The sequence below is a fragment of the Pseudophryne corroboree genome, chromosome 6 (assembly GCF_028390025.1).
Source record: "Pseudophryne corroboree isolate aPseCor3 chromosome 6, aPseCor3.hap2, whole genome shotgun sequence".
NCBI classification, from domain to species: Eukaryota; Metazoa; Chordata; class Amphibia; order Anura; family Myobatrachidae; genus Pseudophryne; species Pseudophryne corroboree.
This window is the reverse complement of record NC_086449.1, coordinates 647,959,987-647,976,115: the sequence shown is the minus strand read 5'-3', so window position 1 is coordinate 647,976,115 and position 16,129 is coordinate 647,959,987. Positions and strand designations below refer to the sequence as shown.

Below are 16,129 nucleotides of genomic sequence, written 5' to 3'. Positions count from 1 at the left end.
CAAAGCTCCCAAACGGGCGGGAGAGTGCGGATGACTCTGCAGCACCGAATGAGAGAACTCAAGGTCCTCCTCAGTCAGGGTATCAAATTTGTAGAATTTAGCAAACGTGTTTGCCCCTGACCAAGTTGCAGCTCGGCAAAGTTGTAAAGCCGAGACCCCTCGGGCAGCCGCCCAAGATGAGCCCCTTTCCTCGTGGAATGGGCCGTTACTGATTTAGGATGCGGCAATCCAGCCGCAGAATGCTCCAGCTGAATTGTGCTACAAATTCAGCGAGCAATAGTCTGCTTAGAAGCAGGAGCACCTATTTTGTTGGGTGCCTACAGGATAAAAAACGAGTCAGTTTTCCTGACTCCAGCCGTCCTGGAAATATAAATTTTTAAGGCCCTGACTACGTCCAGTAACTTGGAATCTTCCAAGTCCCTAGTAGCCACAGGCACTACAATAGGTTAGCTCAAGTGAATAGCTGATACCACCTTAGGGAGAAACTGGGGACGAGTCCTCAATTCTGCCCTATCCATATCTGATTTTCCATAAGGGCTTTTACATGACAAAGCCGACAATTCTGACACACGCCTGGCCGAAGCCAAGGCCAATAACATGACCACTTTCCACGTGAGATATTTCAAATCCACAGTTTTAAGTGGCTCAAACCAATGTGATTTTAAGAAACTCAACACCACGTTGAGATCCCAAGGTGCCACAGAAGGCACAAAAAAGGGGCCGAATATGTAGCACTCCCTTTACAAATGTCTGAACTCCAGGCAGTGAAGCCAGTTCTTTCTGGAAGAAAATCGACAGAGCCGAAATCTGGACCTTAATGGAACCCAAATTTAGGCCCATAGTCACTCCTGACTGTAGGAAGTGCAGAAAACGACCCAGCTGAAATTCCTCTGTTGGGGCCTTCCTGGCCTCACACCACGCAACATACCCTCGCCAAATACGGTGATAATGGTTTGCGGTTACTTCTTTCCTGGCTTTTATCAGCGTAGGAATGACTTCCTCCGGAATGCCCTTTTGCTTTAGGATCCGGAATTCAACCGCCATGCCGTCCAACGCAGCCGCGGTAAGTCTTGGAACAGACAGACAGGATCTGCTACAGCAGGGGCCCTGAGCGGTAGAGGCCATGGGTCCTCTGATATTATTTCTCGAAGTTCTGGGTACCAAGCTCTTCTTGGCCCATCCGGAACCACAAGTATCGTTCTTACTCCTCGTTTTCTTATTATTCTCAGTACCTTTGGTATGAGAGACAGAGGAGGGAATACATAAACCGACTGGTACACCCACGGTGTCACTAGAGCGTCCACAGCTATTGCCTGAGGGTCCCTTGACCTGGCGCAATATCTAGTTTTTTGTTTAGGAGGGACGCCATCATGTCCACCTGTGGCCTTTCCCAACGGTTTACCAACAGTTGGAAGACTTCTGGATGAAGTCCCCACTCTCCCGGGTGTCGGTCGTGTCTGCTGAGGAAGTCTGCTTCCCAGTTGTCCACTCCCGGAATGAACACTGCTGACAGTGCCAAGACGCGATTTTCCGCCCATCGGAGAATCCATGTGGCCTCTGCCATCGCCATCCTGCTTCTTGTGCCGCCCTGTCGGTTTACATGGGCGACTGCCGTGATGTTGTCTGATTGGATCAGTACCGGCTGGTTTTGAAGCAGAGGCCTTGCCAGACTTAGGGCATTGTAAATGGCCCTCAGTTCCAGAATATTTATGTGTAGGGACGACTCCTGACTTGACCAAAGTCCTTGGAAATTTCTTCCCTGTGTGACTGCCCCCAGCCTCGAAGGCTGGCATCCGTGGTTACCAGGACCCAGTCCTGTATGCCGAATCTGCGGCCCTCTTGAAGATGAGCACTCTGCAGCCACCACAGTAGAGATACCCTGGTCCTTGGAGACAGGGTTATCAGCCGATGCATCTGAAGATGCGATTCCGACCACTTGTCCAAGAGGTCCCACTGAAAGGTTCTTGCATGGAACCTGCCGAATGGAATTTTGCTTCGTAAGAAGCTACCATTTTTCCCAGGACTCACGTGCAGTGATGCACCGATACCTGTTTTGGTTTCAGGAGGTCTCTGACTAGAGATGACAGCTCCTTGGCTTTCTCCTGCGGGAGAAACACTTTTTTCTGTTCTGTGTCCAGAACCATCCCCAGGAACAGCAGGCGTGTGGTAGGAACCAGCTCTGACTTTGGAATGTATAGAATCCATCCGTGCTGTTGTAGCACTTCCCGAGATAGTGCTACTCCGACCAACAACTGCTCCATGGAACTCGCCTTTATAAGGAGATCGTCCAAGTATGGGATAATTAAAAACTCCCTTTTTTCGAAGGAGTATCATCATTTCTGCCATTACCTTGGTAAAGACCCTCGGTGCCGTGGACAGTCCAAACGGCAGTGTTTGGAATTGGTAATGGCAATCCTGTACCACAAATCTGAGGTACTCCTGGTGAGGATGGTAAATGGGGACATGTAGGTAAGCATCCTTGATGTCCAGGGATACCATGTAATCCCCCTCCTCCAGGCTTGCAATAACCGCCCTGAGCGATTCCATCTTGAACTTGAATTTTTTTATATGTGTTCAAGGACTTCAAATTTAAAATGGGTCTCACCGAACCGTCCGGTTTCGGTACCACAAACAGTGTGGAATAGTAACCCCGTCCTTGTTGAAGTAGGGGCACCTTGACTATCACCTGCTGGGAATACAGCTTGTGAATTGCCTCTAGCACAGCCTCCCTGCCTGAGGGAGTTGTCGGCAAGGCATATTTGAGGAAACGGCGGGGGGGGAGACGCCTCGAATTCCAGCCTGTACCCCTGAGATACTACTTGAAGGATCCAGGGATCCACCTGTGAGCGAGCCCACTGATCGCTGAATTTTTTGAGGCGGCCCCCACCGTACCTGGCTACGCCTGTGGAGCCCCCGCGTCATGCGGTGGACTCAGAGGAAGCGGGGGAAGAATTTTGATTCTGGGAACTGGCTGACTGGTGCAGCTTTTTCCCTCTTCCCTCGTCTCTGTGCAGAAAGGAAGCGCCTTTGACCCGCTTGCTTTTCTGAAGCCGAAAGGACTGTACCTGATAATACAGTGCTTTCTTAGGCTGTGAGGAAACCTGAGGTAAAAAAATTTCTTCCCAGCTGTTGCTGTGGATACGAGGTCCCAGAGACCATTCCCAAACAATTCCTCACCCTTATAAGGCTCTATGTGCCTTTTAAAGTCAGCATCACCTGTCCAGTGTCGGGTCTCTAATACCCTCCTGACAGAATGGACATTGCATTAATTCTGGATGCCAGCCGGCAAAATATCCCTCTGTGCATCCCTCATATATAAGACAACGTCTTATGTTCGCAAAATAGTATCCCTGTTTGACAGGGTTACAGACCACGCTGCAGCAGCACTATCTGCAGGTCTCCGTCTAGTAGCCGAGTGTGTAAATACAGACTTCAGGATAGCCTCCTGCTTTTTATCAGCAGGTACCTTCAAAGTGGCCGTATCCTAAGACGGCAGTGCCACCTTTTTTGACAAACGTGTGAGCGCCTTATCCACCCTAGGGGATATCTCCCAGCGTAACTTATCCTCTGGCGGGAAAAGGTACGCCATCAGTAACTTTTTAGAAATTACCAGTTTCTTATCGGGGGAACCCACGCTTTTTCACACTTCATTCACTCATTTGATGGGGGAACAAAATACTGCCTGCTTTTTCTCCCCAAACATAAAACCCTTTTTTAGTGGTACTTGGGTTAATGTCAGAAATGTGTAACACATTTTTTTTTTTTTTTTATTGCCGGGATGTTCCTAGTGGATTGTGTATATGTCTCAACCTCGTCGACACTGGAGTCAGACTCCGTGTCGACATCTGTGTCTGCCATCTGAGGGAGCGGGCGTTTTTGAGCCCCTGATGGCCTTTGAGACGCCTGGGCAGGCGCGGGCTGAGAAGCCGGCTGTCCCATAGCTGTTACGTCATCCAGCCTTTTATGTAAGGAGTTGACACTGTCGGTTAATACCTTCCACCTATCCATCCACTCTGGTGTCGGCCCACAGGGGGCGACATCCCATTTATCGGCATCTGCTCCGCCTCCACATAAGCCTCCTCATCAACCATGTCGACACAGCCGTACCACGACACACCGCACACACACAGGGAATGCTCTGACTGAGGACAGGACCCCACACAGCCCTTTGGGGAGACAGAGAGAGAGTATGCCAGCACACACCAGAGCGCTATATAATGTAGGGATAAACACTATCACTGAGTGAGTTTTCCCCAATAGCTGCTTGTATAAACAATATTGCGCCTAAATTTAGTGCCCCCCCTCTCTTTGTAACCCTTTGAGCCTGAAAACTACAGGGGAGAGCCTGGGGAGCTGTCTTCCAGCTACACTGTGAAGAGAAAATGGCGCCAGTGTGCCGAGGGAGATAGCTCCGCCCCTTTTTTGCTGACTTTTCTCCCGCTTTTTTATGGATTCTGGCAGGGGTAATTATCACATATATAGCCTCTGGGGCTATATATTGTGATTATTTTGCCAGCCAAGGTGTTTTTATTGCTGCTCAGGGCGCCCCCCCCCCAGCGCCCTGCACCCTCAGTGACCGGAGTGTGAAGTGTGTATGAGGAGCAATAGCGCACAGCTGCAGTGCTGTGCGCTACCTTGGTGAAGACTGAAGTCTTCTGCCGCCGATTTTCCGGACCATCTTCATGCTTCTGGCTCTGTAAGGGGGACGGCGGCGCGGCTCCGGGAACGAACACAAAGGACGGGTCCTGCGGTCGATCCCTCTGGAGCTAATGGTGTCCAGTAGCCTAAGAAGCCCAAGCTAGCTGCAAGCAGGTAGGTTCGCTTCTTCTCCCCTTAGTCCCTCGTTGCAGTGAGCCTGTTGCCAGCAGGTCTCACTGTAAAATAAAAAACCTAACATATACTTTCTTTCTAGGAGCTCAGGAGAGCCCCTAGTGTGCATCCAGCTCGGCCGGGCACAGAAATCTAACTGAGGTCTGGAGGAGGGGCATAGAGGGAGGAGTCAGTGCACACCAGATAGTACCTAATCTTTCTTTTAGAGTGCCCAGTCTCCTGCGGAGCCCGTCTATTCCCCATGGTCCTTACGGAGTTCCCAGCATCCACTAGGACGTCAGAGAAAAAAATAAAAAATCAAAGCAATATTTCCCATACTTTATTATATGCTGTATATGTAGGTTAACTGGTTGTTTTGTTGTTGATCTGGTGGGTGGGGGGTGTATTTCTGAAGAGCCCGGCACAGCAGTTAGCTCTCACTAGCTAAGACTTCTTTATTCATGTAATTAGTCTGGCTTTGGCTGCCTAAGCTATAGCGAAACTATTAGCTAATTACTGACTACACAGGTACCTACAGTATTTGATGCACTGAACGGATAACAAATACAGACTTCTTAACCACTTGCCTGGCACCGTCACATGTGATGCGACCGGAGTCCCGCTGTGTCCTCGTTGTTCAGATTAGATGATCCGTTCAGATCAGGCCCCCCTGACACATGCTCCGCTGCACATAGACAAACACCCCACTAAATGTGGGGTGTATGCCTATGGGGGTGGGGGAACCCGCAGGAGGGTGATCAACAGCAACTGGGGGTGGGGGATGGGGAATATAAATTAACTGCTGCTGGGGTTGGGGGGGGGATTTAGAAAATAAAATTACACTGGTCACAGGGTGGGGGGGGGTGCAAAAAAAAAAAAAAAAAAAAAAGAAGGGTGCTGGGTTATAAAACAGACTTTTTTTTGCTACTAAAAGGGATGTGGGGGACACCATTATTATGATTTAAGGACCCTATTCAGTAAGGATTGCAAATTCTGCTTTTTCTCGCATGCTAGGGACCGCCGCCCCTCCCCCCCCCTTCCCCGTGACTATGCACAAATTGTGATCGTGCTGCAATTAGTGTGCGGTTGCAGAAAGTGGGGAAGCCTCCTGCCATCTTTTTGATTGGAGCGGCTGCATGTGACATCACGCAGCAACCATGATCACACCCCGTTTGCGATTCAACCAGAATTAGGCCCAAAGGGCTGTAACACACACTCCGGTTTTTCCCGGATGGCAAAAAGCCGGACAAACTTTGTCCGGCTTTTTGCCATCCGGGAGAAACCGGCAGTGTCTGTCACACAGGACGGCTTTTAGCCGTGTGTGATGCTGTGCGCATGCGCAGCATCATACACGGCTACAGTAAAAACCGTTGTGTGTGAAAGCTCCCCTTCACACACACGGTTTACTGGCTCCAAAGACGGCCCGGCGGCCGCCCGGCCGCCGGACCTTCCAGTGGTGAGACCCGGCTGCAACCCGGCAGCCGGGCCGGGGCCGTGCAGTGTGAAGGCACCCTAGCCCTCACACTGTTAACTACAATGCCGGCACGGGAAAAAGCCGTCCGTCTTCTTCCCGGCCGGCAAAAGCCGTGTAGTGTGTTTCAGCCCTAAGACCACAGGGGAATATGGGGGGGGGGGGGGGGGGGTGTATTTTATAATGATGTACTATGGACACGGGGGAAATGAGGGGTGGGGGTTTAATTAAATATACTTTTTAAACATTATTAAGTAATAATAATAATAATAATAATAATAATAATAATAATAATAATAATAATAATAATAATAATAAAAAGAATTTCTGAAGTTTTGTGGGGGAAAAAAATAAGATTTTAAACCTACTGGTAAATCTTTTTCTCGTAGTCCGTAGAGGATGCTGGGACTCCGTAAGGACCATGGGAATAGACGGGCTCCGCAGGAGACATGGGCACTTTAAGAAAGACTTTAGGCTCTGGGTGTGCACTGGCTCCTCCATCTATGCCCCTCCTCCAGACCTCAGTTAGAGAAACTGTGCCCAGAGGAGACGGACAGTACAAGGAAAGGATTTTAGGTAATCCAAGGGCAAGATTCATACCAGCCACACCAATCACACCGTATAACTTGTGATATACTATCTAGTTAACAGTATGAAAAACAAACATAGCCTTGGTCCACCACCGATGAAACTACAACATAACCCTTATGTACGCAATAACTATATACAAGCCTTGCAGAAGTAGTCCACACTTGGGACGGGCGCCCAGCATCCTCTACGGACTACGAGAAAAAGATTTACCGGTAGGTTTAAAATCTTATTTTCTCTAACGTCCTAGAGGATGCTGGGACTCCGTAAGGACCATGGGGATAATACCAAAGCTCCCAAACGGGCGGCAGAGTGCAGATGACTCTGCAGCACCGATTGAGCAAACAGGAGGTCCTCCTCAGCCAGGGTATCAAACTTATAGAACTTTGCAAAGGTGTTTGACCCCGACCAAGTAGCAGCTCGGCACAGCTGTAGTGCCGAGACCCCTCGGGCAGCCGCTCAAGAAGAGCCCACCTTCCTAGTGGAATGGGCCTTAACCGATTTTGGTAACGGCAATCCTGCCGTAGAATGCGCCTGCTGAATCGTGTTACAGATCCAGCGAGCAATAGTCTGCTTTGAAGCAGGGCCTCCAACCTTGTTGGCTGCATACAGGACAAACAGTGCCTCTGTTTTTCTGATCCTAGCCGTTCTGGCCACGTAAATCTTCAAAGCCCTGACCACATCAAGGGACTCGGAATCATCCAAGTCACGTGTAGCCACAGGCACGACAATAGGTTGGTTCATATGAAAGGATGAGACCACTTTAGGTAGGAATTGAGGAAGAGTCCGCAATTCCGCCCTATCCATATGAAAAACCAGATAGGGGCTTTTATGTGATAAAGCCGCTAATTCCGAAACTCGCCTAGCCGAAGCGAAGGCTAACAACATGACTACCTTCCAAGTGAGATATTTTAACTCCACCGTTTTGAGTGGTTCAAACCAAAGTGACTTAAGGAAACTTAACACCACGTTAAGGTCCCAATGCGCCACCGGAGGTACAAAAGGAGGCTGAATATGCAGTACTCCCTTCACAAACATCTGTACTTCAGGAAGAGAGGCCAATTCCTTCTGAAAGAAAATGGATAGGGCCGAAATCTGAACCTTAATGGAGCCTAATTTTAGGCCCAAATTCACTCCAGTTTGTAGGAAGTGAAGGAGACGGCCCAGCTGGAATTCTTCCGTAGGAGCATTCCTGGCCTCACACCAAGAAACATATTTTCGCCATATTCGGTGATAATGTTTTGATGTCACGTCCTTCCTAGCCTTTATTAGTGTAGGAATGACCTCATCCGAAATACCTTTTTTCGCTAGGATCCGGCGTTCAACCGCCATGCCGTCAAATGCAGCCGTGGTAAGTCCTGGAACAGACAGGGCTCCTGTTGCAGCAGGTCCTGTCTTAGAGGAAGAGGCCACGGATCTTCTGTGAGCAACTCCTGCAGCTCCGGATACCAGGTCCTTCGTGGCCAATCTGGAACAATGAGGATTGTTCTCACTCCTCTTTGTCTTATTATTCTCAACACCTTGGGTATGAGAGGAAGAGGAGGAAATACATAGACCGACCAGTACACCCACGGTGTCACCAGGGCGTCCACAGCTACCGCCTGAGGATCTCTTGATCTGGCACAATACCTTTTTAGCTTTTTTTTGAGACGGGACGCCATCATGTCTATTTGGGGCAGTCCCCACCGACTTGCGATCTGCTCGAAGACTTCCTGATGAAGCCCCCACTCTCCCGCATGCAGATCGTGTCTGCTGAGGAAGTCTGCTTCCCAATTGTCCACTCCCGGAATGAACACTGCTGACAGTGCGCGGACATGATTCTCCGCCCAGCGAAGAATCCTGGTGCCTTCCACCATTGCCACCCTGCTCCTTGTGCCGCCTTGGCGGTTTACATGAGCCACTGCGGTGACATTGTCTGACTGAATCAGAACTGGTTTGTCGCGAAGTAATGCCTCCGCTTGACGTAGGGCGTTGTATATGGCCCTCAACTCCAGGACGTTGATGTGGAGACAAGTCTCCAGACTTGACCAAAGACCTTGGAAATTTCTTCCCTGTGTGACTGCTCCCCAACCTCGGAGGCTTGCGTCCGTGGTCACCAGGATCCAGTCCTGAATGCCGAACCTGCGGCCCTCTAGGAGGTGAGCACTCTGCAGCCCCCACATGAGAGATGCTCTGGGGGACAGGGTGATCCGCCGATGCATATGTAGATGTGACCCGGACCACTTGTCCAGCAGGTCCCATTGGAAGGTTCTCGCATGGAACCTGCCGAAGGGAATGGCTTCGTATGATGCCACCATTTTCCCCAGGACCCGAGTGCAGTGATGCACTGACACCTGTTTTGGCTTCAATAGGTTCCTGACCATAGTCATGAGTTCCTGAGCTTTTTCCGTCGGAAGAAAAACCCTTTTCTGGTCTGTGTCCAGAATCAAGCCCAAGAAGGTCAGACACGTCGTAGGAACCAGCTGCGACTTCGGGATATTGAGAATCCAGCCGTGTTGCTGTAATACCTTCAATGAAAGTGACACGCTGTCCAGTAACTTCTCCCGAGATCTCGCTTTTATGAGGAGATCGTCCAAGTACGGGATAATTGTGACACCTCGCTTGCGCAGGAACACCATCATTTCCGCCAGTACCTTGGTGAAAATCCTCGGGGCCGTGGAAAGCCCAAACGGCAACGTCTGAAATTGGTAATGACAATCCTGTACAGCAAATCTCAGGAACGCCTGATGAGGCAGAAATATTGGAACATGAAGGTACGCATCCTTTATGTCTAGGGAAACCATAAAATCCCCCCCCCCTTCCAGGCTGGCGATGACCGCTCTGAGCGACTCCATCTTGAACTTTTTCAAGTATAGGTTAAGGGATTTTAAATTCAAAATGGGTCTGACCGAACCGTCCGGTTTCGGGACCACAAACAGGGTTGAGTAATATCCCCTCCCCTGTTGCAGTAGGGGAACCTTGACTACCACCTGTTGAAGATACAATTTTTGAATTGCATTTAACACTAACTCCCTCTCTGAGGGAGAAGCTGGCAGAGCCGATTTGAAAAACCGGCGAGGGGGGACCTCTTCGAATTCCAGCTTGTATCCCTGAGAAACAATTTCTATTGCCCAGGGATCCACCTGTGAGAGAACCCAGATGTGGCTGAAAAGTCGAAGACGTGCCCCCATTGGAGCGGACTCCCTCAGGGGAGCCCCAGCGTCATGCGGTGGATTTTGCAGAGGCCGGGGAGGACTTCTGTTCCTGGGAACTAGCTGTGTGCAGCTTTTTCCCTCTGCCCTTACCTCTGGCAAGAAAGGACGATCCACGTACTTTTTTGCTTTTATTCGAACGAAAGGACTGCATTTGATAATGAGGCGCTTTTTAGGCTGTGAGGGAACATAAGGCAAGAAATTCGATATACCTGCCGTAGCTGTGGAGACGAGGTCCGTGAGGCCTTCTCCAAATAACTCCTCACCTTTGTAAGGCAAAAACTCCATATGCCTATTCGAGTCGGCATCCCCCGTCCACTGTCGGATCCATAAGACTCGCCTAGCGGAAACAGACATAGCGTTTATTCTGGAACTTAGTAAACAAACATCTCTTTGAGCATCCCTCATATATAATACAGCATCTTTTATATGCCCTAGGGTCATTAAAATGGTATCCTTATCTAGGGTCTCAATCTCCGCTGATAAGGAATCAGTCCATGCAGCCACAGCACTACAAACCCAGGCCGACGCCACTGCCGGTCTAAGTATTGTACCAGAATGTGTGTAATGGACTTCATGGTAACCTCCTGCTTGCGATCAGCAGCATCCTTGAGGGTAGCCGTATGTTGGGATGGCAGCGCTATCTTTTTTGATAAGCGTGTCAATGCCTTGTCCACCTTAAGAGAGGATTCCCATCGTATCCTATCCTTTTGCGGGAAAGGATACGCCATAAGAATCCTTTTGGGAACCTGCAGTCTCTTGTCTGGGGTTTCCTAAGCCTTTTCACATAATTCGTTCAGCTCATACGAGGATGGAAAGGTGACCTCAGGCTTTTTCTCTTTATACATGTGTACCCTCGTGTCAGGGACAGGGGGTTCCTCTGTGATATGCAAAACCTCTTTTATTGCAATAATCATATATCGAATACCCTTAGCCACTTTTGGCTGCAATTTTGCATCATCGTAGTCGACACTGGAGTCTGAATCCGTGTCAGTATCTGTGTCAACTATTTGGGATACTGTGCGCTTCTGAGACCCCGAAGGACTCGGCGACATTGGGACAGGCATGGTTTGACTTCCTGACTGTTCCCTAGCCTCAGCTTTGTCTAATCTTTTGTGCAATAAATTCACATTAGCACTTAAGACATTCCACATATCCATCCAGTCAGGTGTCGGCGCTGCCGACGGAGACCTTGCATTCATACACTCCCCCTCCTCCTTAGGTGAGCCTTCAACCTCATACATGTCGACACACGCGTACCGACACACCCCACACACACAGGGAAGCTCTTTTCTGAAGACAGGTTCCCCACCAGGCCCTTTGGAGAGACAGAGAGAAAGTATGCCAGCACACACCCCAGCGCTATATGACCCAGGAAAAAACACAGAATGTTTTACCCAGTAGCGCTGTTATAACTTTATACACGCCAATTATGTGACCCCCCCCTCTTGAAAAACCCACTGTCACCGTCAGTAAGCAGGGGAGAGTCCGGGGAGCTTCCTCTCAGTGCTGTGCTGTGGAGAAAATGGCGCTGGTGAGTGCTGAGGAAGAAGCCCCGCCCCCTCGGCGGCTGGCTTCTGTCCCTCTCAAAATCTATCAAAACATGGCGGGGGCTCTTTATATACATGTACAGTGCCCAGCTGTACATGTATATATATGCTTTTGCCATAGGAGAGGTTTATACTGCTGCCCAGGGCGCCCCCCCTGCGCCCTGCACCCTTACAGTGACCGGAGTGTGTGAGGTGAACGGGAGCAATGGCGCAAGGCTTCACCGTTGTGCGTTACCTCTATGAAGATCAGACGTCTTCTGCCGCCTCTGAAGTCTTCTTTCTTCTCATACTCACCCGGCTTCTATCTTCTGGCTCTGCGAGGAGGACGGCGGCGCGGCTCTGGGACGGACGGCGAGGATGAAACTTGCGTACCAATCCCTCTGGAGCTAATGGTGTCCAGTAGCCTAAGAAACAGGACCTTGAAACTCAGAAAAGTAGGGCTGTTTCTCTCTCCTCAGTCCCTCGATGCAGGGAGGCTGTTGCCAGCAGGCTCCCTGAAAATAAAAAACCTAACCAAAATACTTTCTTACAGGAAACTCAGGAGAGCTCCCTGCAGTGCACGTGCACCCATCTCCTCTGGGCACAGTATCAAACTGAGGTCTGGAGGAGGGGCATAGAGGGAGGAGCCAGTGCACACCCAGAGCCTAAAGTCTTTCTTAAAGTGCCCATGTCTCCTGCGGAGCCCGTCTATCCCCATGGTCCTTACGGAGTCCCAGCATCCTCTAGGACGTTAGAGAAATTGTTATTTAAGTGGTTAAACCATGTATAAACTTTATACCGTTCTGATGATAATGTCCAGGTTTCATATTTAGAAATTGTGATACATACTTCTCAGAACTTAGAAATAAAAAATATTACAATGAGAGTAACAGGTATGATTCTTCAGGAGAACTCTGTTAGGTTAATTTATTAACAGAAGATGTTACAATTCTCACAGATAAGAATTCTGACACAAGCGGTTATGATATGGATAAAGAGAGATGAAACATAACACATCCAGTAACTACAGGGGGGAGATGTAGCAAATATTGGAGAGAGATGAAGTACAAATCATCTCCCGACTGTCATTTTGCAAACCAAGGGGTCTATTTACTAAACCTTGGGTGGAGATAAAGTACCAGCCAATCAGCTCCTAACTGCCATGTCACAGGTTGTGTTTGAAAAATGACAGTTAGGAGCTGATTGGCTGGTACTTTATCTCCATCCAAGGCTTATACCCCTTTCACACCTCCAATGCCGGATCCCACCCGGGAATTGGAAACGGATCCTTACTGGGTGGGATTCGGCATTGGAGACTCTCCTACCCCTTTCGCTGGCTTCCAGACCCGGCAATATGCCGGGTTGGTTGACATAGCGGCGGGGGTGGAGGCAGCGCTGGAAGATGAGCTCATCTCCGCACTGCCTCTTCCTATCTAGTAAACGGGTCCCGGGTCGCATCGACCCGGGAATCCGTTTATGCAGCCACCGACCCGGTATTCAACTCGGGAATAACACTGTTTATAACCCGGGAATTCGAACTTGGCGCTTTCACACCGCACACTGACCCTTTCACACCGCACACTGATATTTGTGCGGTGTGAAAGTGGTATTAGTAAACAGACCCCTAGCCTGTAACATGACAGATAGAAGCAGATTAGCTGGTACTTTATCTCCCCCCCAGGTCACATACAAGGAGAATCTGCAGTTATTGTACACCAATATATATTTACTACAGGAAATAGTACTACAACTAGGGACAATAACAATGAGAACAGGATGAAATATGATCTGAGTGAACATATGAATCACATGAACAAACAAAGATTTCTGTTTTCCAGGAAGCATGCCAGAATATAACATGACAATAAGTGCAATGCATCAACTCATTTTGCTATAATTGTCCAAACATAAGTGATGCTCAAGTTTAAAAACAATACTATGGAAATCACATACATCGTAGGAGACTCCACCTGCTGCCAGAAAACGTAGCTGAGCACATCACAGTAGAACACATTAATGAGCAACGTTACTGGTTTGTAAAAAATAATTGATGGTATGTGGTATTCGACATCTAAATTTCTTATGGAAATATATATTATTTTTTTTTACAAAGACATAGTTTAAATTTAAATGCAATTCAAAAATTGTATCTTCAACAGGTGGTGGTCAAGGTTCCCCTACTGCAACAGGGGAGGGGATATTACTCAACCCTGTTTGTGGTCCCGAAACCGGACGGTTCGGTCAGACCCATTTTGAATTTAAAATCCCTGAACCTATACTTGAAAAAGTTCAAGTTCAAGATGGAGTCGCTCAGAGCGGTCATCGCCAGCCTGGAAGGGGGGGATTTTATGGTTTCCCTAGACATAAAGGATGCGTACCTTCATGTTCCAATATTTCTAGTTGCATAATGAGTAGAATAATAATATAAGGATAAGCCATCAATTATTGTTAAGCATTTGACAGATACGTTTGAATCACCAGAGGCATGTGAGGCTATGACAAAAATGTATGAGTATGGAATTCACATGATGCTGAAGTCATCATAGTTAATAGTAGGTAGTAACGTTGAGACCGGAGTGACATCTTGCTACAAAGGACAGGTCACATGCATTTAATGGGTTGCCCTGACTTCATTTGATAGGATATAGGGAACTGGAAGGTCAAAAAGGATTTTTGTATCACAAATTCACAAGAGCCAGGAATGTATTGTGCTTTAAAATGTCAATATGTGACAGAGTATCGTACAGTAAACCAGTGATAGGCAACCTGATACACTTTGGTGCCTCACTGATCTGCCTTCTAGCCTTCAAAAGGGCCACACACTACTCTTAATCACAATAGCAAGTTACTATAATGAATCAAGGAAAGAGAGACCCAAGTGTAATAACATATCAACAGGCCTTTCCAACATGTTTATAATCTATGGCAAACAAATATCACAACAAAGCAGGAAGGGGCTGTAAACAAAGGCTGGGAGGGCCGCTTGTTGCCTATCACTGCATTAAGCAGTAAATAAAAAGTCATTAAACACAAGTGATAGTATACTGCCCCATGCAATGTATCTTAATCAGGGTGTACAGCTCCATCCGCTGGCAGCGTCTACATACCATACACTTTAGTTTATTGTATCACAAATTAAATGTCTGCAAATCACTTGTACATGAAATGACACAATATAGCATTATTTTAAACAAAAAGCTAATTCCAATGGCAGGCATGTACCTACAGACATCAAACAATCCAGCGGTATAAAATGATTTGTTGTTGCCAGTATCCTCACCAGATAGTAATCCATCACTTTTTAAATAGAAAGCCCTGCAGTTATGATATATGTAGACCATTAAAATACAAAGGTGGCTAGTAATGTCACCTGTGACAGGAGCAGCTCTGGGCACCAAATGCAGACCAGGAGAAGGCATGCAGATTACAGAGGGGATAATAGCCTGGCTGCCCACAGGGCACCTGATCACACCTGGCAGCAGGATGGGACTATCCGCAGAGCATAGGTCACCTTAATAGAGGAAGCAGACGCCTGGCTCCCTAGCAGCTGTAGGGCTACAGTCCCTGAGCACCCAGAAAGCAACTGGCTGGCAGGGAATGCTGGGACTTGTTGTTCTACAGTCTATATTCTAAACGTCTTCCTAAGAACCTGATACATTAAACATAATATGATTATTGATAATGATAACATAGCAGTAACCGTACGTACTTGAAGCCATAGTCCTCTCTGGGGTCTCTGCTAGGGGAGAGCTGCCCATTCTTCTTATTGAAGAGCTTCTGGAAGAGAGTGGGTGGCATGGTGCATGGATACCCCAGCAGTCAGATGGCATGGAGCGTCAGTGCAGGGCACAGATACCTATCCCCGCCGCTCCATCACTCAATGCCCCAGCGGCCCCTGGTCATATGACTGCTCTCTGCTGGAAGGCAGCCGCCCGCTGCTGTCACACAGGAGGCGGGGAGCAGCGCGCTCACATGTATACACCACTCCCAGGTTTGCCAGCCACTTCCTGGACTGGGACGTGTAATTGCTGCTGTGATTGGCGGACTTGTGAGTCGGGCCCGCCCGCCTGGATGTGAGACGGTTTCATGCTGTTGTGTATATGTGCGAGAGCGCACGGCTGAGTCACATGATGACGGCAGCTCAGTAGCTGCGTGGTGTTGCTGTTTGGTCTGTATAGAGGTGTTTCCTTGTGCGTGGGTGACTGTATCGTGCACTTACTATAGCACAGCCCACAGTGACCTATCTTCCACGTACATGTTCCTATTCATAACAATAATACAAAGGTGGGGCACAGGAACGCGAGCACTTAGGCGGCATAGGCTGAGGTACTGTGCATAGAAACACTGCAGGGACGCTGTGGTGTTGCACTGTGTAGAGGGAGTCAGGAGCAGAGCCGGCCCTAACCAATATGATGCCCTAGGCAAGATTTTGGCTGGTGCCCCCTAGCACCACCGCTGGTTCTGCCTCTGACCTTGCACCTCTTTCCCAGCACCATCACACCTCACCCATAGCAGTCCTTGTACCCCCTATATTTTAAATA

General features: G+C 48.6%; 1 protein-coding gene across 2 annotated transcripts in view; it reads right to left on the bottom strand.

The window, feature by feature from the left end:
* The window catches only part of FNIP1 (folliculin interacting protein 1), a 199,862-nt gene extending 184,222 nt beyond the window's left edge, over positions 1–15,640 (bottom strand). For both annotated transcript variants that reach the window (XM_063928214.1, XM_063928217.1), the window contains exon 1: positions 15,298–15,640. In XM_063928214.1, the coding sequence (XP_063784284.1) occupies positions 15,298–15,386 (89 nt within the window). In that variant the 5' untranslated portion in view covers positions 15,387–15,640. The remainder of the gene's footprint in view (positions 1–15,297) is intronic.
* Positions 15,641–16,129: the final 489 nt, after the last annotated feature.